At 43.4% G+C, this 24,325-nt stretch overlaps 1 protein-coding gene across 2 annotated transcripts in view; it reads left to right on the top strand.

The window, feature by feature from the left end:
* Positions 1 to 9,327, top strand: part of DOK7 (docking protein 7) — a 463,238-nt gene extending 453,911 nt beyond the window's left edge. Inside the window, exons 9-10 of one of the 2 annotated variants that reach the window (XM_085642490.1) lie at positions 6,757 to 6,909; positions 9,040 to 9,327. In XM_085642490.1, the coding sequence (XP_085498616.1) occupies positions 6,757 to 6,909; positions 9,040 to 9,176 (290 nt within the window). In that variant the 3' untranslated portion in view covers positions 9,177 to 9,327. The remainder of the gene's footprint in view (positions 1 to 6,756; positions 6,910 to 9,039) is intronic. The other variant, XM_085642491.1, reaches the window with a different exon arrangement.
* Positions 9,328 to 24,325: the final 14,998 nt, after the last annotated feature.

Here is a 24,325-nt window from a genome sequence, read left to right as displayed (position 1 = left end):
AGGAATTTAAAGTGAAGAAGTTTGTGCCTACGGTTGATGGAGACGAGCTTCATTTGTGAACAGCGGTAGGACCAGACTTTGTCATAGAGCGGGCATCTCAGATCTGTATCCGAGGCCGCTCGTGCCTGTCTTGAGCAGTAAGGCTTCATAGCCAGACACTTGAAGTATAACGGAGAAACCAGCCTCCCCATAGGTGTTCGCTATAATAAGCGTTAACGGTGGAAAGCCCTACGGAGCCAGGGGATATGAAGGGAGTCTGGAATGCAGAGTGTTATGGAGCCATCATAAAACAAAGTGGTCCATATGTGAGTCATTATGAAAGTGGGTGTCCTCAGCGTGTGCTAGAACATGGCCATTGGGGAAGACAGCTCCTAAAGTATGCAGATCATGCCGTTGCACAGTACACTGGACGAGTTTCTCGCACGTTAGGGGAAGCCAGGGGATGTCGCTCAAGGGCAGTGCTGATGAATAAAGAATGCCACCCCCCCCCCCCCCAGAGCATGGTGCAGTTTCCGCCATGCCCAACAGGTGGTGGATAGCATTTGGACATCATTAGGGTCCACGGGGATGCCCTTATGGCAAAATAGCCGAAAACGGGAAGTCTCCAAGCTGATTGCTCTCCGGCTTGAGGTGAGGGATCCAGGTGTCCGGTTGATACCAGTAATGCATAGTGGCATTGAGCAGCCAGGTAATAGAGATGGAGATCCAGTACTCCAAATCTGCCATGCTCATAAGGAAGAGTTAATGTGTCCCATCTAATACGAAGTTTGCACCGGCCCACACAAGACACAGTAAGAGAATGTGAAGGGTGAGGAAAAAGTGTTGCGTCAGTGGTATGGGAATATTAAGGAACAGGTATAAAAACCAAGGGAGGATGACCATTTTGATTGTGGCCCCTTGGCCGGCCATGGACAGTGGAAGTGCAATCCAGCATTCCACTTGTGTTGAAAGTTTGTCAATGGAGGGACCATAATTGAGGCGAAGGATCTGGTGTTTGTCACTGTGAAGGTGTATGCCCAAGTATTTGGTGGAGTCTGTGGTCCATGCTAGTGGATATTCTAGGTTGACACGCTAAGTGCAATCGGTTAACAGAAAAAGTTCAAACTTAGCCCAGTTAATGTGTAACCCAGAAAACCCCCCAAAGTGCATCATTTCACTGATTAACGTTCACTGGTTATCAGAGGGGTGGTGCATAAACAATAAAATGTTGTCAGCCTACAGGGATAGTAGGAGAGCACTGTGCATAAGTTGTAGACCACGATAGATGTGTTTTTCTTGAAGACGTTGGACTAGCCGGTCCATCGCAATGATGAAAAGGAGAGGGGAAGGGGGCAGTCCTGTCTCATCCCTCTGGTTACAGGGAACAGAGCAGTAAGTAAGCCGCTCACTCTCAGTCAAGCCAGTGGGTCCACATAGACTAAAGAGATTAAATAGCAGGGAGATCTAGTTTAGTTAATGTCACCCTCAAGAAGGGCCACTACAGGGAGTCGAAGGCTTTCAACAAATCCACTGTTACAAGAGGCTGCAGGGAGATCCTATTTAAGACTGCAACTATGGTCTGCATATTAAAGGAGGTGGATATGTGGGGGACAAAACCCGACTCGACAGGGGAACTAATCTGCTCCATCAGCAGGGCCAGCCTAGTGGTGAGAATTTCGGTGAAAATCTTATTGTCAAGATTCAGTAGAGTAAGGGGGTGGTAGGAGGTGCCCAGCTGGGGTCCTTACCGGGTTTCAGAAGTAGTGTGGGTACCGCTTCACTTAATTTAGGCAGTAGAAGTGACTTTGAGTACATAGCAATGAGATTTGGGGCTAACTGATGTTTATAGGCTTTATAGAATGCGCCTGTAAGGACATCCGGTCCCGGGGCCATGGACCCATCAAGGTAATCTATTGCCTGTATAACTTCTTCACAGGCGATAGGCTCACTCAGAAATTGTCTATGTCCGTCCTTCACCCACACCATCACGACCTCCACCAGGTAATTTGCGGTCTCCAGTTCGGTGTGTGAAGAGCAGGAGGTGTACAATTGTTCATAATAGAGCTTGAATTCTTCCATTATGCCCTCGTTATCTGAGACTCTGTGCCCAATAGAGGAGGTATAGTTGGAGGAGAGTGGATGGCGCACCCGCCAAATGTCAGTGAGAGAAAGGGACTCTGCGATGTTCTGGAAAACTTCCAGGACACGTGGCTTACCACAGCGCTATGCACTGGTCGAATCAACTAAGGGGTTTTGCGCTATGTTGAAATCCCCACCCATGATAATAAGATCTGCCTCCATCTGACCCATGTGCGTATATAAGTCATGGTAAAAATCAGGTGCCTAAGTGTTTGGGGCATAAATATTGATCAGCAAGGTCCGCCTGCCCGCCGATATGCTAATATGATATAACGGCCGTTGGGGTCAATGATGCTAGCAGTATGGGAAAAGGGAATGCTTTTATGTTGGAGGATACACAATCCATGGAGAATGAGCTGTAACAGGAGAAAAAGTCTTGGTGGGGGGAGGTGAGTCTCCTTAAGGAAAGCAGCTTAACCCCATGGCAGGATAGATACGAAATGACCTGCCTCCCTTTTTATGGATTGTTAAGGCCACAAAAGTTCCAGATGAGGAGAGTGATGGCAATGCAGGACAAACAATACGAGTACATAAAAACTCCACATCCCATTCCCCCACCCTCACCAGATGAAACATCAGCGAATCCCAATAACAAAAAACATGAAGTGAAACATCCCCTTAGGGAATTGTGTGGTATACACCGGTGGGAGCAGGCAACGCCTCTTTCTGCATGGTCCGCATAGCAAGAAGGAGCATCTGAAATGTAGATGGAGGATCACACATAGAAATTAACAAGTGAGAACATATTGATGCAAAGTCACAGCGCCGGTGACAGTCAGATACAGGGTTGGCATCTAGGTAGGGTTCCCCCAGGATGGCAACAGTGGCAGAAGAAAGACTGCTGGCAATGCCTATTTCAGGGTAGGGATGATTGTGCCGCGGGAGCAGGAGAGTGCGAGTTTTCCAAGGTACTGCACCAAGAAAAGAGTTTGTTTGCAGCATAGTGTTTACAGTAGTCATTCATATCCGCAGGAGTATTGAAAATACTTGACTTCCCATTGATTTCAACTAATAGCCTGGCAGGATAAAGCATGGCGTATTTGAGGCACAGCTTACGTAGGGAGTTCTTGACAGCTCAATATTTACGGAGTGCCTCCTGCACAGTGGCAGGGAAATCGGGCAACAGCAAGACATTAGAACCCTGATATTGTAGGGGGCCTTTCTCACAGGTAAGACGTAGTGCAGTATCCCTATCCCTGTAGTTAAGGAGACGTGCAATGATCGGTCTTGGAGGTGCCCTGGCCGGTGGTAGAGGGCTGAGCGAACCAATGTAGACATGGAGCTGTTACGGCCAAAGAGATCTGTATGTAACTGTTCAACAAAGATATTGTGGCGTCCTTTGTTTGTGGATTCCGCAATGCCCAATATACAAATATTGTTTTGACTCGATCTGGCTTCTAAATCTTCATTTTCAATTGCCGCAGTCTTGAGGATATGCTCCAGCTTTTCCAGGTACTTCACCACTGTCCCCGCACCATCCTCCAGCCCAGAGATCCACTCCTCAGGACCGCCAAGCCTGGTATTTTGACGATCTAGGCTTTCGGTCATCCGGTCTAAGCGTCTGGTGAGGGCATCAAAACGTGCATCAATAGAGCGAAACCCGGCTCTAAGTTCAGCCATTATTGCCTCCGTGCTGCTTGCGGAGTCGGAGCTTGCTTCTCTGTCTGTGGCTGAGTGAGAGCCTGGTTTTGCATGGGCTTAGCTTGTTCAAATAGTATCTTACGTTGTTTCAGGTCCGCACGACCCATGTGTAGATCTGGCAGAGAACAAGGAAGAGAGATACATAGGGGATGCCGAATGGAGTGAGGTGAGGCAGCACCAGCCCCCACCACCACAGCAGGAGACCGGCTCCGCAGCAGAAGATCGCCGGGTGCAGCCCAGTAATGTTAAGGTGCACAGAGCAGCAAGAGAGGAGAAGCTGGAGCCTAGTGTGGTACAAGATCACCAATGCATCAGAGGCTTAACAACACCTCACTGCGGCAGGGATTCAGTATCAAGTAGGTGTAATACAGGAGACATTGCACACACCTTGTCAGCACAGAGGACTCGTTCGAAAGTATATCACACACATTCACAGGCTCCTTCTAAGTGATGGGGACAAATATTTTAAGAAGGGGTGGAGCTTGTTGCATTATGGGTCTGTGGAGAATGCCCATAAATCACCATGTTCATGCTTAATTCTGAAACAAAATCTGTGAAATAATAAGTTGCAGTATTCCAAACACAACACTAGATGGCAGTACAGTGTACAGCATGTGATCTACAGAACTCAAATCTGTAAACTGACTCTTACAGGATAAATTTCCTTGTGATCAGATTATATGCAGCATTGACACTGATAGAGTGCGTTTTTAACTGTCCAATTCAGTGGTGAGTACGGGCTCTCAGAAAGTCACAAAGTACAAGAGAAAATGTAACTCAAATTACGAAGAGGAATTGTAGTGACTTTTATCAATCTTGGGCATCACAAAAATCATAACAAAGTACTTTGTGTTCATTTTATTTCTTGTTCCCTGCTCCAGAGAAAGGATAAACATTTCCTTTTCCTGTTGCTCAACATACACGTCTTTCTCCGGGATTTATTTTAAAACTTGTAACAGATTAATGTTTAGAAATGATGGGTCATATTTACAAAGAAGTGATGTAGCGTGGCGTTAAACCTCTTGGCTTAACACTGCGCTCCGCCACTTCTGAAACACAGGGCTGTACAGTGTTTACAATAATACTGTGCAGCCCTGTGTTTCCCCCTGCACTGACGCTAAAATTAGCTGCCTAGCGCTAATGCAGACACCCTTGAACCATAGTGCAAGGGTGCCTGTGTTGTGGTAAATGTGCTACTTTGTGCAGCACACAGAAGTTGCAACTCATCGTTTTTAAAATGATTGTTTATGTTTCATGGATGGCGTTTTGCTGTTTTTATGTTTGCTGCACAACACAGTTCACAAAAAAACAGCAAAAACTAGGGAAAATAAAGCATTTCTCCTCGATGCACCCTGTTAAGACCAGGTTTTCCTTCGTCTTAATTTTGGTACTGCCCCATATTTACGCCACCCTTGTAAATATGAGGCAGCGTCAAAACCAATGGGTGTTGCAGTGGAACGCCCACCGCAACACCCATTGCCCACCACTTTCACTCTTAAGTATAGCGTGAAAGGGTGTCTTATTTACAAGGCAGTGTTAAGCCACGCTAATTGCCTTGTAAATAAGGCAAAGCCCGTACCGCCACCACAACATACAAATGGGACATTCTGGTGGTGATAGGGGCTTGTAAATATGCCCCTAGGTATTTTCTGCTTGCTTTCGTCGTCCAGCAATGTGGGCTCCTTTTAATGGATATGCCTTTGTTTATTTGTTCTTCGTTGTGGCACTAAAGAACTTCATTAATTATTTACTTTATTTCATGAGGTCTTCAGAAACAAAGTGTGTGTTTTTATATAATGGATATGACAGTGTAGCACTGGACTGACGCCAATACAATAAACACTACTTAACAATTCCTCCACCTTTGGATACTGTTTCAGGCTTAACTTAATGCTCAGAAAGAAATAAAGGGACATTAATATTTTATAAAGGGGGGAGCAGATTATCCAATTTCTGTTCCTCTACCAGGTAAATAAATAATACATAGATCTGTGTGCGATAGTACCACGAATGACAGATTATGTTATGTTCCATCAACTTGTGTGCTACACTGTTCTGAACACACACAAAAAATATTTGATCATCACCATGGCACAAAAATGCAAGCAACATTTAAATGGGTATTTCTTTCATAGTGTTATGATGAGAAGAGTAGGAAAAGATTTGTAAAAACACATCTGACAAAAAAGGTAAGCAGCTCAGGTAAAATAGTCTGCATAGGCACTGGAAGTAAGGGTGCAGGGGGGGGCGGGGACCAAATAACCGTGCTGGAGGTCTGAAGTCAACGAGTGACACTGATGTCTTTACATTTTTACTTTTATCTTTTCACGTTTGCTGTGCATTCAAAGACATAGTTCAAACGTCAGGCCGCTTCATTTGACAAATTGCTGCTTATTCTTTTAACATGGAAATTGGTGTGCTTTTCTTTCTCTGACTGTACAGTGAGGGGATTTATCTATGTGAAAATCTTGAGGGTGTGAAAAGAAAGGTAAATACCTATAAATGAACTGTACACATATTTCTAAATAAATCAGCCCTTAAGAGTGCACAAATGAAGCGCTTTATTGAACTCTACTAGTTGATACGCAAATTACAAAATTGGCTTATACCAGATTGCCACATATTATCTTTTGTGCACTATATCATTTTATCAGTAAAACTGTATGCCTTTGCAAATTTAGCAGCCATTTCAATGGAGAATGTGCTGTCTGTAAATGACTGTGCACTATCTCACCACGCATTAGTAATATATTTGCGATAGTGTGTTCCAAATTGCACCACCAGCTATGTACTAAGCCGTTACAGCGAATGGATGTCGTTCATTTGCTACAGTTCTTTTCTGACGCTTGGATTTTCACAATCCCTATGAGTTTAGTGAAGGAACATGGATGGCAGCTCCAAATTGTTCCAGCACCAGTGCTAGTCTGTGGTACCAAGTTGTAAAGATTCAGTGCATCCATATTCTTCTTGATAATCGTGTGTCTTGTACCTGTTCAGGAGGAGCAACAGGACATTCAGCAGAGCTGCCTGCATCAGATCGGCCACACAGTGAATCATCAACATACGTCAACATACCCATCTCACCTACAGCTAAAAAACAGCTTCACTACATGGAATTAGAGCATCAAGAACCCACAGTTGGAATACGAGGTAGAAGTGATGTGCCTACATTCGCTGTATTATATCTCCTACGATGGGATAGTAGCCCCCGGTGTTAAGTAGTTATTGTTTTAAAGTGAAGGTTTTGCCATTGAACCATTATAGGCACCTAATTCTGTGTCTTGCTTTTCTTGTTGGTGTGGTCTCTGGGTGGCATCTTGTAGTTGGAGATATCTAGGTAGATGTTGGGTAGCAAAGGTTTGAGACGGTCGTTTGGTGTTGGTGACGAGGACGAATTTTGTCGTTGTCCACACACAGAGAGAAGGTTTGCATAACAGAATAGCATCTACCACCCCCCAGTGCACCTTGGTGAGCCCAAAAGTGCCTTTCATTCATCCTCTGTAAGGCAGGCCTGTGTTTTCTACACTCCCCTGTACCAGACAGTCCTCTTGGCATGTTTGAATGTCTTGCCACCTGTCAATGGTAGGACGGTATTTCCTTTACCTTTCATAACTGTCCATTTGTGCATCAAGCACACTCCACAGAGCCAGCCATAAGGCAAGCATATGCTCACTGCACCTTCCCCAATACAGCTTGTCTGTACTCTCTGCTCTCCCCTACCTCCCCTCCCTGTGAGGGATAGGACCCTCACACATTTCAGCCGTGAGTTTCTGCCCATACCCAGTGGAAGGCCTGGGCTTCTCGCACACTCCTTCATGGCAGGCCTGCTGGCACTGACAGGATTCTACTTTCCAGCCCAAAGCAGAAAGCTTTGTTCAAGAGCGTATACAGCAAGTATGTCATTGCAAACACATTGTGGAAAATAGATTATGAATGCACTCAGACACACTTCAATAGCTTATTGGACTGCTGGTCTGAGTCTTGTGATGTGTAGGTGTATGCTGTGTGGTTTGTGTCCCCCATATATAGACAAAGAAAATGTGTCACAGACAAACTACACGCCGAACTGCATGTCATAGTAGGTGCATCTGAGTAGTACACAGAGGCAGCACATATGGTCCAGAATCAACGTTTGAAGACTGTGTCTTAGGCATATGTGTAGAATACCTTTAACAGTTGTATAATTAGTTTATTGGTGGAACAGTGTAAGCTCAGCCACTTGGTATTTGGGAATCATTGATCATTCCAGTTGAGCCATTGAGTATCTGCTATTGTTCTGATGTACTGGCAGGCAGGAGGTGTTTACCATTTCCTACCAGATGGATCTTTTCTTGGAAGACTGAGAGGCAAAAGAGAGTTTGCATTCAAATAGACAATTTAATACTTGTGTAACCCATTTAGCCACACAATAAGGACCAGGAATCAAATCTAAAGTTAAGTGGGTTTATTACACATTAGTAATCAATCCAATAGTTGCAAAAATCAAGAACCTGTCGTAAATTTAAAGAAACACCACCACCAAATTAAGCCATTTTAGCAGATTCTTTCTTGACACTATGAAACATAAAGTAGTGACAGTCAAAACAATACAGACACCTAGAATATAGATTTGGACGGCTCTCCGGTCACTCTGCTCCTTACTCCTAAACATGAATAAATTTTAAAAGCAGCTAATCTAGCTCTAAGTCTAAATAAGAATGGTTCAAAAGGAAAAAGGTCTCAGGGGAATCAAGAAATGTAGGAAGGTGTCAGCATTGTGAAAACTCCAGTAGAAGACTTGTAAACAGAGAAACAAGTGTTAGCATAAAGCCACACTAATGCAAGAATAAAGGGAAGCAGAGAGGTCTGTACCTCTCAAAGTCCAAGGGATTTCTCCTTCTCCAACACCTTACAGAAGACTACTGAGCACTAATTCAGATGTATGAATGCAATTGTAGCTTTATTGAATATTTTAACCTTCTTTGCATTTCTTTTAAAGGGTGTCTGTCTACAAACATTGCAATTTACATTAAGACATGTAGGATATGAGTGTCTGGTTCAAAAATGCCTATGAACTACCCATCAACAGCTGTGGGCATTGTAAAGTACATACTTGGCTTAAACATAATGCTTGTCAGCATCTGAGTAGTACATGGAGTGCATATTTTAAGCACCATTCAGATTCAGCAGAACTAGCTCAGTGCTGAAGGTTGCAGATCATGTTTAGAACTTTACTAACCATGAATTGTATTGGCAACACTATGACTAAGTATGCTCATAACTCTACCCTTCTGGTTACAGGGGGTGGCTCCACCAGGTATGCACAGATTGATATTGCTGCGACTGAGACTGCACACAAAGTGGGAACCCAGCACGCTCAATTCCGCGAGGACAGACTCCAGGAACTTGAACAGAAAAAGAAGGGAGCACAACAGTAACATACCACACTGAAGCCAAGGACATTTATTTACACCAACATAGTTTTATGAAAACTCAACAGAAAAACTCTTTCATTCATTAACTGGCCAGGAAACAGAGCCTGAGAAAGGACATCACCGTGGGTAATGTTCATACAGGATCAAGCTCTTTACAAACACCCCAAGCTGGGACACTGTCTTTGTGGTGCAATTTACTTTAATGCCCAATGGGCCAACATTTGCAACATGAAGCAGTATGAAGATACATTAGAGTAATATGTTGAGTACTTGTTTTCTATTTGTTTAATTTATCCATTTTTACACTGAATGTAAAAGATTGTATTTATTTTAAGCACCAGGGCATTTGATTGAGTCTGTTTGTGCAGGTATATTCTTAAATACTCAGATTCCAAGGTCTTACAGTAGTAGGTAGATTAGTTTCATATTAGCCCTAAGAATACTGGCCTAGCCATACAGCTATCTCTGCAACAAGGTTCAATGCATTCTAAGAATCTCGAGGTGTTGGGTGTGGAGTTGTAAGAAAGACCGGGCCCATAAGGGATTTGTAGTGTAATGATCCTTATACAAGCCCCTTCACCTGCTGCTAAAAGTCAATGAAAGTGTCCCTTGGCTTGGATTCTTTGTAGTCTATGAATGCAGGTGGGACTATGGTTTCAAGTTACCGCTGGCAAAAATTCTGATGATTGTGCAGGGATTAACTAAAGGTGCAGGGAGGTATGCACTGAGTGCATGGTATTATCAAAGTCTAGGTTGTAGTTGCTCTGATACCCTTTGCACTCTTCACATTGATTGGGGGGGCTCTCATTGATGTATATTTTTTATTTATTTTCAACTGCATCTTGAGCTTCTATTCTGTCAACAGACTGATAGTTCGACATGCTGTGATAACAATCGTACTGTAATTATTTATCCCAAAATAATTTAGGCAATATTCTGTGCACATTTTTAAAACAAGATTGGGATTTTCAAATTTAAAATGCAAGCATACACTGGCACACAGTTTTCATTAATATATGTTTTATAGCCAAACTTTGTTCAATATTTCTGTGCTAGCAGGCATTATTTTGCAAACAACATATCATACAGACATGATAGTAGGAAGCTTAGTGACTACCCCGGAAGCATGTTTTATCTTAGTGAAATTTTCTTGTAATAGTTTGGTTATGTCCTGGGACAGGTTTTGCTTTTTTCACCATTTGTAGTGGAGTTTTATAACTGTTCTATGGATACAAATCTGTCATGTTGTTCTGTGTCACTAGTATCAAGAACATCCAATAATATTGATGAAAATTACAAAAAGGTTGATTGATCAAAGTAGGAGCTATTCATTTAAAATGCTGATGTGGTAATTAAACCTGCATATTTCTGTACATAGTCAGATTGAACACACATGTACCAAGTACATAATTAGCATACTTATTTACAAAAGAGGGTTGTTTGTAATTGGAATCATAGTGTCACTAGAAACAAATATTTAATGCTGCTCCTGAATTTACTTTTGACCATCAAACGACGGTCTTAAATGGAAGTCTTATTCACTGATTCTGATCTAGACATAATTACTTACAAAGTCATGTAAAGAATAAGAAGCCTGACATCGTAAAACTTTTGTGTTCAATTTTATTGCAAATTTGATCCTTAACTGGATGAAATTATCGTCAAAGGTTAGTTGTACAAAATACACAACATAATTATAAGAAGTCAACCTACTGCTTTGACTTTAATATGTCAAACTATATTTGCATTTGTTCTTTTTGCTCTTAAAAGCAGCTTGCCCTTAAAGCATATGAACTGTCTTTTAAATTAAGTTGTTGATAAAAAAAACAATGGTTTGCAGTCCTTTAACAGTAAGAGCTAGATTTGAAAATACAGTTTATTTCAGTATTAATGAAAAAAGGCAATTGGATCACAAAAGTAGTGCATTAAGCTACACTATCCTATGTTATGAAATCATTGTATTAAGACAACAAAGACTAAGAGCCTGATTTTGATTTTGGCAGACAGATTACTCCGTCACAACAGTGACAGATATCCTGTCCGCCGAAATATAAATCCCATAATATCCTATGAGGTTTATATTTCAGTGGACAAGATATTTGTCACCGTTGTGAAGGAGTAACCCGTCTGCCGAAATCTAAATCAGACCCTAAATTATCTATCACGGTTTTATAGAATGTCATTAACACAAAGATAAATAAGCATTTTTCAACTGACACCCGGAATGGACAAAAACAATAAATGTACGTTCTAATCCTGGTATTATTCTGTTTAGAAATGTCTAATGCATGGTGATTTTATCCAACCTGTATCATGAGCGTCTAAAGTTGAAATTTTATGATGTAGTGTATGTGGAAAGTTGTATGTCTTGAGAGTCTGCTGACATAGGAAATCATTCTATCCTTCTGAATCCTTCTGAAATTGGTCTTGAACAGAGTTGAAATGTCAGTCATACGCTTATAGCACTCACATCTCCACCTATGTAGATTGCAATATAAGTAACTCCTGTCCAGTAAAATCAAGGACAAGAGTAGAGGTGATTGGCCACAAGTTAATGCTTCCAAAACGGAAGTCATGCTACTTGGGTACAAAAAACATCTAAACAACTGCCTATCATTCCATTCCCTGGCCCTTTTCAAAATCCTTAGCCTCGTCACTGGCGTAACGAAAGTTGAGGGGCCCCCCTTCAAGGTACATGAAGGGGCCATATTTAATATGGAGCTCACAGTCCTGAGTACGGTGCTGAGGGGGCCCCTTGCAGCTCGGGCCACCCCACACCGCGGGTGCTGCGGGGGCCTGTGTTACGCCCCTGAGCCTCGTCGCTGCAAAGCTAATTCAAATTAAAGATAATAATATGAGTTTGGCTAGAGAACAACCTCTCTTGCTTTTTGCATAACATCACATCTGTGAAGGGATCTTATTTTGGGATTAATTGATTCTGCAAAATACACAATAGTATAGCTCAGTTAAATTAGAGATGGTTAAGGTCTTATATCAATAGCAAATTTGATAAGCATAATGAAGCAGACAAAAGACTTGGTTGTGAAATATAAAACACTAGAATAGTTTGTCAGCCCACTTGGTGTAATAGGTAAACTTTAGATTAATAAATGGGATTCTAATATTACAAGCACTTTTCATGAGGAGCATCACTGATTTTAGTTGGATGCACAGATCTGCTTCAAAATGATGCGTGTAGTGAATTAGTATCTGTAGGGGAGCTTCCCCTGCTGCCTCCCAATGAAAATAGACTCTATCATCCAGAGAGAACTGTCAGGACTCACTGGATGAAAGTCCAAGGACTAGGATCAAAGGAGACTTGTGAGTACAAGGGCACTTATATGGAACTTCCATTGTTCCTGTGGCTAGAGAAAACACTTCTCTTCACGTCAACAACGGTCCTAAACATATGTTTCAACAGGCTTGGCTTTTAGTTTTTTGTTCTCTGAGAACTGTCCCATGCATGGAGTTGGGAGAATCTTAGGTATTGCAATAACTAAATATTATTTTTCATTTTTTTCTCTATTTCCCATCACATAAGAAAACGAGTGAACGGTAAAACGAAAGAAAACACACTGAGAATTAGAAGATAACTAAACAGTAAACAAGGAAGAGGAATAGACGTCTAGTTTAAACTTATTTTTGGACTGAACTGTAAACCAACCACACCCAAACCTTAGCAGATATGTGGCTGCTTTTTCCATTTCATAGCCTCATGACTTTCATATCTTCCTACTGCAGAGGGATTCATTGTTGGTTACTGTCTTCTGGTGCATGATGCAGAAGTAATCGCCATATGTGACATGCTCATTGAACACCTCACAAATGCAATCATCCTAGGTTTATCCACGTTAAAATTTATGATGAACTGCCATCAAAAGCAGAAATATGTTTAAATGTAAATGTAATTTACTCAATGACTCAATATCATTTCCAGCATTGAGAAATCTTTTAAAACACGTAACTTAGAAGGTGAATTTGTAGCACTAGTATTTTGTATGGTAAAATTCAAACTGTATTTCTACAAAATTGTATCATTTTGTTGCAGTTATTCTAAATATATTTGTTTGTTTTGTAGACAGAATTCAGTGGGTGCTACTTATATATTTTAGCTGATTTAAAATAACATTTTCTACAGAAAAAAAATCAATATTCCCTAATGATTTCAGAACTTGACACAAAAATGCTACATTATATTATTTTACTTGGTATTTGATTATGATGTTTGATTTATGGTCTACTTAGCTGTCAGGTTTGCAGACTTCAATGTGTAAATGTCTTTTTTCGCAATGGAGATATCTGTGTAAGTAAGATATGTGTTATTTTGTACAGACAGTAATGTTTGCTAACTATGAGAATTGTAATAGTAAATTGGTTGGGTTGTTAAGTGTATTTGGCACTCCAAACATCTGAGGCACAAGAGCACATTTCGGCAAGGTGAAATAGAGAGACAAACAATACGGCAGCTACATCAGCACTCATTCAAATGCTAAAATATAATATACTACAAACCTATTTGTTCTCTGTAACACAGCTGCATTTACCAACCCCCAATAAAATGATGTTTATCAGTAATGCAATATATACAACTTTCCAGTTCCTAAAGTTTCTTCTCCTGAGTGTGTGGCACAAGTGTAATTTGCAATTACAAGTGACCAACTTGGCAACAACACAACACATACACAAGGTTGTGATAAACATTTCATTGTTGTAAAGCATTCCCTCCCATGATCACAACACCACTGGATTGCAAAGTCAGAGGAACAGTATTGTAGAGCTAGAGGTTATAGTAGACTGTGCTCCAGAGAGGAAGGCATGTCTTTACTGCAAAAGCGGAGTAAAACGGAGACAGCAGGATTTACACTAAAGCGAAAACATTGATATAGAGCATATTGTTCAATGAGTTACACAGATTTTGATTCGAACTGTACAATTGTATTCTGGTTTATTTACCATGAATGGAGTTTAACCCGACTACATTGAAATGGTGGTTCAAGTTCAAAGCTCTAGGCAATGCACACCGAGTGGCCTGGAGCAAGAGTCTTATTTCTATGAAACATGCCATTGCGCTGTCACCCATTAAAACCCGTAACTCTGATAATAGAATCCATAAGATTAAAACACATTTGTTTACTATAGATATTTTCCCTCTGCTCTGGAATTCTTTACCAGTGTGGTTCTTTTGCTTGGTGATACACCCTACATTTTGGAAGAGGTTGAAGGCTTTCCTTTTGCACTAGACAGTATTAGAACCATCACAGGTCTTTCCAACTTCCATGTCATTTATTGAAATGTCACCCCACTTCCACAAGATCACAAGAATGTAATGAGTGTGTTATTAGGTTTTGTAGTAGTAAGTAACCACGGTGTACATGGAAGATGTTGCATCATCACAGATGAGCTGTATTGAAGTTATTATCAAAGATAGCTTTACAATTCAGCACACATTGTCTGAAAAAGTAATGGTTAACGCACCTCCTCTTTCGCCATGATAATGCACACACAAAAATGTTGTGAAAATGATACAAACAGCAATCCCATGCAAAGGGTTTGTGTTTTCACATACCGTAGTGGGTCTGCCAATGTTCTTCCAAGTGGGAGAGAATGTTAATGCAATTATTGAAAACATTATCATTGTAAACATTAAAGAATCTACTGAACAAAATTGGTCTCCAAATATTTTAGAAGCAAAATAGTTCATTTTGCAGTACCAAATGCATGTTTGTATGTATGTGGGTTCATTAAAACTAGAATCTTGCCGAAAAGCAGCAGAGAACTGTGCCAGGTCTACCTAAGATTTAGAAATGGAGTTAGTGCTAAAGATTGAAATGGCTAATAGGCCTTCTTACTTTAGAGACACGTCTCTGGAGGATAGGAACAGTGAACCATGTTTCTTGCCACATATAGTACAACAGACTACAGGCAAGAGCCTTCCTATTACCAGAGTCTAGGCAGGGAACAAGGACAACTTTAAAGGTAGATTTGGTTGTGTATAGAATTTTCTTAAGATTCACAACAAATTCCCAAGAAGCTCTGGTAATCTGCAGAGCAAACATAGAAGCACTGTAATTGCCTAGTGACATTTCTTAGTATTATTTTCAATATGCATGGCAGATTAAGCATTGTAATTGCCTAGTGACATTTCTTAGTATTTTTTCCATATCAATGATAGTTTAAGCTTCAGAAGTAGATTCTAAGACAAGATATACTTCCTTCAGTACATTACCAGTACCATTCCTTTGGTGCCATTCAGCTCAACACTAACTAATCAATAAGGCACTCAGATGAAAGGAAACATTGTGAGAAGAGGAAGGATTTAATAGTAGTTCCAAATTTCTCAAAGAATATTTCTAGCCATAGGCGGACTAGCAATGAGTCTCAGAGCATCGCTCCCTTTCTAAAAATTCGACATCACCCCATTGTGGAGAGGCAAAGGTGGCAGGATGCAAAATCATAGATCTCAGAACTTTGTTTGATAAAGGAAACTGTACTTTGTAAGGTACCGAGTGGCTGGCCTAGAGACACGATGTGCGTCTTTTGAATTCAATTTGACTATCAACAAGCATGTGCTGTTTCCTGTTAGTACTAACCTGGTCAAACCTTCCTAGTCATATCATGAACATAACTGTGGCATTTTGAGCAATGTACATTTACTGAACCAGTTATTTTAAAATGCCTAGGTATGGGGAGTCGCTGTAGACCAACCAGCCATTGCCTCTAGACCCTATTTTGGCATGTAGTTAATTATCTTCTTGATAGAGGAGAGGATAAAGAAAGTGTAAGTAACAGTTCTACACACCTGTGATCTCTTGGCAAAACTGGGATCTAGGAATACCCCAAGATTTATTGTAACTTAATAGAAAATTGGATAACTCGAGTCAGCAGAGGTGGAAGAGACAGATGCATTCTATTTTAAAACTTGGATAACAGTAGAGAGACGTCACCACTATAAGAACTAGAGCGCTCCACACTAGGGCTATGTGTAATCATAAAAAGTCAGAAAAGGTAAGCATTAAAATGTACCCCAACTAGACTTTAATTCAAGATTAGTTTCTGTAAAGATTCCCAAATTACCAATTCTGTCTTGATATGAATGAAATAGGCATTTAGAAAGTGCAAACAATCACCCCGAAGGGCATCTTGGCGCTAAAATCACTATTTAGATCTAGTAAAAATGTAGTGCGGAACAAACAAATTAAAATCATATTTTCGTTAGAAATTAATGACTGAAACTATATCTGTGCTAACTCTAGGCGGAAGGTGCCCATTAAGCTTCGAACGTGGAGGTCACTTTCTTCCTTTGGCACTATGCTGTGGATTCCATTCCTTCTGAAAGAACACCCTTCTCATTATGTTCTGATTAAGTTGTAGCTCAGGTTTGTCCCTGTCAAAGAAACAAATGTACCATGCCAGTTCAGTACATCATGCCCACAAAAGAATGTGACCTTGTGTCACGCACACACAAGTGCAAATAATACACAGGTCATGTTGCATTGATCTAATATTGGTTCTTCTGCGCCTAGTAAGGCTGAGATAAATGGTAAGCTATTTACCCACTGTGTTTGTTATACACAGAAATATAATGATTATAGGGGATGTCAATATGTTTCTTCCTCAATGTACTGCTATGTGTACAAACATTGTGCTTTAAAATTTGAACCAATTTAGATTTTCATCGACTATTTTTATGATATGATAAAGGACCACATCTCTATCCTTCTCTCTCTCTCTCGCTCTCTATATATATATACTCACACACACTCACGCACGAACACACAAAGTCGCTCTAATAAAGCACACATCATTACGTTTTCTAAAGTGAATGCCAGTATGGATACATTTTCCACTGTAAATGGTCATGGATGGATGCATGGTACTATATTATACGCTCTCCCACTGGCTCTGGTCTTCCATTAAGAGACTCTACAACAAAGTTTTGTGTGGCGATTTCATAAAATAATTGGGCATTTTAAGTCAGAATTCGTCATACAGTTGACTACAGCTTAGACGTTTACTATATAGAATAATTGTCATTTCTGATTGTAAGAAACATTTTCACAAGCTCCTCCAGTGTGATTTGTGACATGGGGATTTGTTATTTTAGCCTGAAAATATTAACGCCGCTGCATCACTGAGCTCCACCCCTTCACTTTAGCACAGGGGTTCCCAACCTGAGGTGCGAGATGGCATTTCTTGGGGTATGACAAAAAGGGAAAGTATGCACTGTATGCATAATAGGAATAAGGCAAGACTTTTAAACACACATTTCCTAGGGGTGCGGGGCATAGAAAACGTGGGGAACCACTGCTTTAGTGGAGCAGTGGGAACATTATTGATACACCCAAACTAATGCATGGTAGCATAAAGATGTCTACAGCCTATCAATTACATGCTCTGTTTTAGGAAACCTATGTATTTATAGTATTTCTATAGTATGAACCTAGCCACATGGGCAATTGAGCGTTTTACTATCATTATACCATTGCAGTGAAACTGGAAAAGCAAACAATTAGCATGGCCACGTTAGGCATGAATACGAACAGTTCTGGATACCAAGGAAGCTTTTTGAACATTTATTCAAAGTGTAAGGCTCGGCTAATAAAGATGCTTCCTCAAAGTTGATGATAGGACAGTTTATATCTGTAGATTTTAAACATTACTTGCAGATTTTGAAGATTATGGAAACTAATTGCAGATTTTGTATTGTATTGCAACATTTATATAGCACTCACTAACCCTGTACAAAAAAAGTGGAATGGGCTCGGTGGGCACTTCTTTAGGCTTAGAATACATTTTGAAGGAAAGGTTCTGAAAAGGTTAAGTTCAACAGGGTAAGTCTGCTGGTGGTGTCTGAGGAGGAGGCATCGTCGTCTGGGAGCCACTGGATGAAGTTGCAGTGAAGATTTCTACGTTTGGACTTATACTCTTTTTTGGAAGTTGAAAATCTTTAGCGAGACGAAGCTGGAGGTTGTAGCCGATGAGAGTTCCAGGAGGCTGGATACCCCTTCGCCACGAGCAGGTTAGTCCTGGTTGTCCCTGGATTCTCAAGCAGTTTTTTGCCCCAAACTTTTCAAATCCCAAGTTTTGGATTTTGGCTATGTGGGCACCTTTAACACCACAACCAATGGTCCAGGACTGAAGGGGCACCACTTAGGCGTTCAGAACTCACTGTGATTGGGGCAAGATGCGGGTTCAAAATGGGGGGAGCCTGTTGTGTCCCTATGGCTCAGAACAAGAGGCCAGCAAACTAGGCCTTGCAGTCACTCTGATAGTCCTGTACTCAAGTAAAGAAACAGGGCTCAAGCAGCAGAGCAGGCCTCCAAGGGTTCACGGTAGGCAGAAAAGCAGTCCTTCCAGGTGCAGCACCCAGCCTTGTGGAGTACACAGCAGGCCAGGGCAGCACGCAGTCCTCTGTGAGTCCTTGCACAGGTCCAGAAAGTGAACTGAAGAGTGGGCCTGAGTGCCCCTATTACATATCGGATGCCTTCTTTGAAGTAGATGTTTCTGGAGGTTTCTTTTTGGAGTGTGTGGAATTTCCTGACTCCCCTGCTCCAGGTCCAGATTGGCTGCAGGGACAATACAGTAGTGACAAGCTCGCTGTGTGAAGGCAGAGCACAGCCTATTCAGTTGTAAGTGGGGCTGTGCCCAGCTCTCACCCCCCATCCTGCCAGATGATGGCCCGTTCAGGCACACCTAATCCCTCTATATTGTGACAGTCTGGGAGGATTTCACAAAATCCAACTGCCAACTGTGCCCAGTCATGTGAACTAGGACAGGCTGCAGGCACCAAATGGCAAAGGGCAGGAAAATGCTAACTTTCAAAAAGTACAATTTTCAAAATTCTAATTTAAAATCCAACTTTACCATTAAAGAGGATTTTTAATTACAGTTTCATAGATACCAAACATGAAATGCCTATCTGTTCCCAATCAAAAGTTAGCACTTATTAAATGTTACAAGGCAACCCAATGTTATCCTACAAGACAGGTATGCCCCACAGTAGTGAAAAACGAATTTAGGAGTTTTTCACTACCAGGACATGTAAATTCTAAAGTACATGTCCATCATTTTTAATGCACCCTGCCCTATGGGCTATCTAGTGCCTACCTTATGGGTGACCTATATGCAATAGTAGAAGGGTTTAAGGCTTGGCAAGGTGGTTATAGCTTTACAATTGGCAGTTTAAAGCTGGCTGCAGTGACGGGCCTGCAGGATGTTTTAGGGCGCTACTTAAATAGGTGGCACAATAAGTGCTGCAGTGTTAAATGGTAGCGGCAGTTGCAGTCGATAACCTTTCAAGGATTGCTCGGCGGTAATCGCCTCTTATACCATTCGATGATTTAACCAACAAAAGAGGCAGGCGCCGGAGACTGGAAGGCAGGAAACAAAGTTTTATTCCGTCGGAGTAGAACACATCAGATCAGACAGCAAGGTATCGTCACGAGGTGCTCTAACTGCATCTCTGAGGCCTGGCCTCTTATACACACATTTATGGCGATAACACCAGTTTATTGTACTTGGCACATCCTTGAGATTGCTTTGAAACATGAAAGAATCCCCAGTTCAGATCCGCTCCCACACATGACTACAGTGGAAGTCCCCACCCCACCCGCAGTAGGAGATGGCTATCACACAGCAGGATATTCCGCCAGTTCCCGGGGGTGTGTGCAACCGGTCGGGTCTCAGGGGGTGGGGGCCTTGATCTACTGTAATCCCTTTGATGTGAGGTGTTTCCTTTACAGTAGGGGCAATATACAGCATCCGCAGGGTTAGGTGGTGGTCTGGGATCGGTCCGGACAATCGGGTGCAGAGGAAGGGGGTTATCAAAAGGATGAATGACCATGTACGGGATGAAAGGAGGTGTTGGTCAGGCACGGGGTGCGATTCCATGGCAGGGTTGCGCAGAAGGAGAGGTTTTATGGCCCATGTATGAGAGAGCGGGGGTGGCCAGCGCGCGGGGGATGTTCGCAGCGCCTGAGGAACGCGCTGGTGATCGGCAATGAGCGGGGAGAGAGAGCGGGGTGCCTAAAATGGGTGCCGTGCGTTTTCTGTGCGTGGCGCTGGGGAGAGGCAAGATGGCGCAGATAATGTTCAGTTTGCAAGCTAAATTTCCACAGTCCTCCCTTTTAACATATCTCGCCAGCTTGTTTAGTTCGGATCCATCCCCATAATACTACGAACTTCTACCTCGTACAGGGCTTTCATTCGTTCCGCTTCAAAGTTCAAAGTCTTAGGGCAGATGCAGTTCATAAAAAGCGAACATACAGGTGTCAGACACTGAATCCCCAAGCAACATCCACATAGTATCACGATCGGTATTAGGATAAACGAAAACAACCTCCACCCCCAGCTCTTTATTGTGTCCCCAAACCAACTCCCAAGCGACCATCCTTCCTGTTCTTGATGAATCTCTGAGGAAAGTCTGTGGAGGTGTTCGATCGCCTTGTAGACTGAGGGTGAGTTGTCCGGTACGTAGGTACAACAGCTGGATCCAATGATGCGGCATGCTCCTCCACGGTCAGCCAGAACCACATCTAGAACAAGGCGGTTCTGAAGAGCCACCAGGCGGACGGCCTGTAGCTCGGCGGTGTTGTTGGTGAGGATGCCAGCCGTAATGTTCATTGTTGTTTCGACTGCCTGGGTTAAGTGGCGGATGGCACGGCTGTTTGCCATTGGGCCCCAAAGTGGAACAAGTCCTTTTACTGCGTCCATGAACTGTGCTCCGGTGGAGTCGGCTTGCACAATGTCTTTGGCACGTTTCTGTCGGTGATGGTTTGCTGGAGCCACATATGTCGGAGGAAGGACAAAAGCGATGTAGCAGGTGCCTCCCCAACCTTTCTGAAGCCAGGTGTAGGCCTTAGTACCACAGACGAAGTACATATTTGGGGAGGTAACAAAGGAGGGTGGATCAACTGAGTCCAATGTTCGGGTGATGAGGCAGGAGCTGTGGCCCACCAGCTGCGCCCCAAGGCCTTCGAGGCACACAAGTCCAGTGATGTTGATGACGGATAGGGCCACTGTTAGGGTGGCGGCCGTTCGTTTCCGGAGGTAAGAGAAGGTGGGTCTGGCTGGGTTGTTGAACACCTGCATTTCAACTCGTTCTTTGGCAGGGATGTCCATGTGAAAGGAAGTGTTTGATCTCAGAGGACAGAAGGGAGCAGAAGTTTTTCCAGTTTTGTTCAGCCAGAACCCATGGTAGAAGTGTGACACAGTTTTGCCGGAAGTGGCATTGTCCTTGTAGCTTTCTTGCAGGAGGATTAGCCAGGCGAGGCAGGAGCCATGGACAGAAAAAGGTGAAGGGATGAAAGGGATAGAGTGTCCAGTGGCATGTGGTAGCAATCCACGGATCCAGCAATTAGTGGCATTGGCGGCAAGATTGTGTTGGTGGAGCAACTGCACAAAAGAGTTATTCCAGAACTCCTTACGCCTTTCTCGGAGTTGGGGTGAAAGTGAGATCAGATGGTGTTCTTTCATGGTGGTAGGTTGAACGGTGGTCAGCAATGTCTTATGAGCGGGTGCGCTCTCCTCCATGATCCAGAAGGTGACCATGAGGAGAAGGCAAAAGAGAAGGGTAATAAAAAGTGCAATAGTCTTTGAGCTGTGCATTTTGTCAGTCTTTGGGTTTTTGTAGTGGATCTTCGGACGTCCGGTTGCTTCCATCATCTTCATGTCGGGTGCTTCCATCATCTTCAAGGGACTCGGTAGCGGGCAGAACCACAGACTTTGTTTAATTTCTCTTCTGGAGGCCTTTGGGGTGATTAGGCTACCGTTTTGAGATTTCGACTTAGTTCGTGGTCTGCTTAGCCGAGGTTCCCTCCTTTCGTCGCAGATTATACCCTTCCTTGGATGGCACAGTGGGATCGGGATATTTCATTAATTCAAGTGTCTCTGTATCCGGGTAGCAGCTCAGGGATGGTCGGTCTTTGTCCAGGGGTTCCTCTTGGGCGGTGATGTTGTCGGTTGTCGTCAGGGTCGGTGATATCTTCTTACAATGGTGTGCGTGCAGCCAATTACGCTTCCCCTCCACTCGAAGAGCTGTTCGGGTGGTGATTAGGACTTGCAGGGGGCCCGTCCACCGGGGCTCCAGACTATTGGTGCGCTGGAAGTTACGCACTAAGACAAAGTCACCGGGTTGGATGTCGTGCCCGGGGCCCCTGGAAGCATCGGGAATGGCTTGCAGCACCTGCTGATGGATAACAGACAATGTTTTAGTTAGGTTGTACAAATAGTCAGACATGAGGACGTCCGGGACGTCGTGAATGGATGTCGGTTTCGGTGCAGTCCAAAGGTTCATGGGCCGCCTGAAGACGACCTCGTAGGGGGTTAAGTGGTGTTTGGTAGGAGTGGAACGCATTGATAGCAATGCTAGCGGGAGAGCGTCTGGCCATTTTAGTCCTGTGGTTGCAACTATCTTGGCTATTTTGAGTTTCAATGTGGCATTATGTCGTTCAACCAAGCCCGCAGATTGGGGGTGGAAGACCGCATGAAATTTCTGTTTTACACCCAACCCTTTTAAGATGAGTTGGATAACTTCGGCTACGAAGTGGGGGCCGTTGTCGCTCCACAGAATTCGACAAAGGCCGTAACGGGGGAAGAATTCTTTCAGCAATACTTTTGCGGTAGTCATAGCAGTGTTGTCGCGGGTTGGGTAGGCTTCCACCCACTTGCTGAAGGCACACACAACGACAAGTACGTACTTCAAACCTTGGCACCTTTCTAATTGGATGTAGTCCATTTGTAGGACTTCAAAGGGGTGATTAGGAACCCCAAACCCTCCCCGGGGTACAGCAGTTCCTTTCCCAGGGTTGTGTTGGAGGCATACCAGGCATTGTTGGACCAGACGTTTGGCTGAGTCTGGGATCTTGTCATTGTGCCAAACTTTGGAGATGAGTTCGATCATGGGGGCAGACCCTATGTGTGCGGGGGAGTGTGCCATGGTCAGCATGGGGATCAAGTATGAGTCAGGTAGCAACCATTTGTTCGAGTCTTTAGTTCGCCAGCAACCGTCATCGTCCTTCAATCCCACCCGTGCCCATTCAGTCAATTCGTGTGGTGAGCTGGCTAATTGGATGTCCCTAATCGTTTCTCTAGCATCCTTCCACTTCTCAGTTTGTGACCTGGTCACATACATGCGGGTCGTGGACCTATTCTCGGCTGTGGTTCGGGCAGTAATGTCAGCCAGAGCATTTCCCTGTCCTATAATGTCTGTCACCTTCTTGTGTGCCTGGCATTTGATCACAGCTAGCCGTGTGGGGAGGAGGACTGCTTCGGTCAAAGCGGAGACTAGATCTCCATGTAAGATGGGTGTGCCATGTGAGGTCAGGAATCCCCTCTCTTTCCATAGGAGCCCAAAGTGGTGAACTACCCCGAAGGCGTACTGACTGTCTGTGTAAATGTTTGCGGTAGTCCCTGCTGCTAGGATGCATGCTCGTGTGAGAGCGATCAGTTCAGCCGCCTGCGCGGATCGCTGTGTGATGCGGGCTGTCTCTACAACTGTTTGGGCTGTGGTGACTGCATAGGCGGCTGAGGTGGTGCCATCGGGGAGCTTGATGCATGAGCCATCTACCCACACTTCTCCGTCAGGGTCCGGGAAGGCAGTATCTCGGAGGTCAACCCTACTCTTGGTCTGTTCGTCGGTGAGGGTCACGCAGTCATGTATAGGCGACGCATTGGGGTCAGTGTCAGGGAGAGGTAGTAGAGTAGCTGGATTCAGAGTGGTGCATCGTTTCAATGTGATGTGGGGTGCAAGCAGAGTCAGTTCATAAACAGTCAGTCGTGCGCTAGTCAGGTGCTGAGTTTTGGTCTGGTTCAGGAGGGTGTCAACCGCATGGGGCACTAATACAGTGAGGGGGTTCGAGAGCACGATCCCCTCACTTTGTCGGATAGAGACAGCAGCGGCGGCTACTGCTCGAAGGCAGGCGGGCAAAGCTCTGGCTACAGGGTCAAGAGTGGCAGAGAAGTAGGCACAAGGGCGTTGTTTAGGACCTATGGACTGGGTTAGAACAGACAACGCGCATCCCTCCCTTTCGTGGGTGAAGAGGGAGAAAGGTTTAGTGTAGTCTGGGGTTCCTAGGACTGGTGCTGAACAAAGGGCATCTCGCAATTCTTTGAAGGAGGACTGGCATTCGGGTGTCCAGGGGAGGGGGAAGGGG

Source organism: Triturus cristatus, chromosome 2_2 (genome assembly GCF_964204655.1).
Source record: "Triturus cristatus chromosome 2_2, aTriCri1.1, whole genome shotgun sequence".
NCBI classification, from domain to species: domain Eukaryota; kingdom Metazoa; phylum Chordata; class Amphibia; order Caudata; family Salamandridae; genus Triturus; species Triturus cristatus.
The sequence above is the reverse complement of the archived record's forward strand: the minus strand, read 5'-3'. Positions and strand labels throughout refer to the sequence as shown.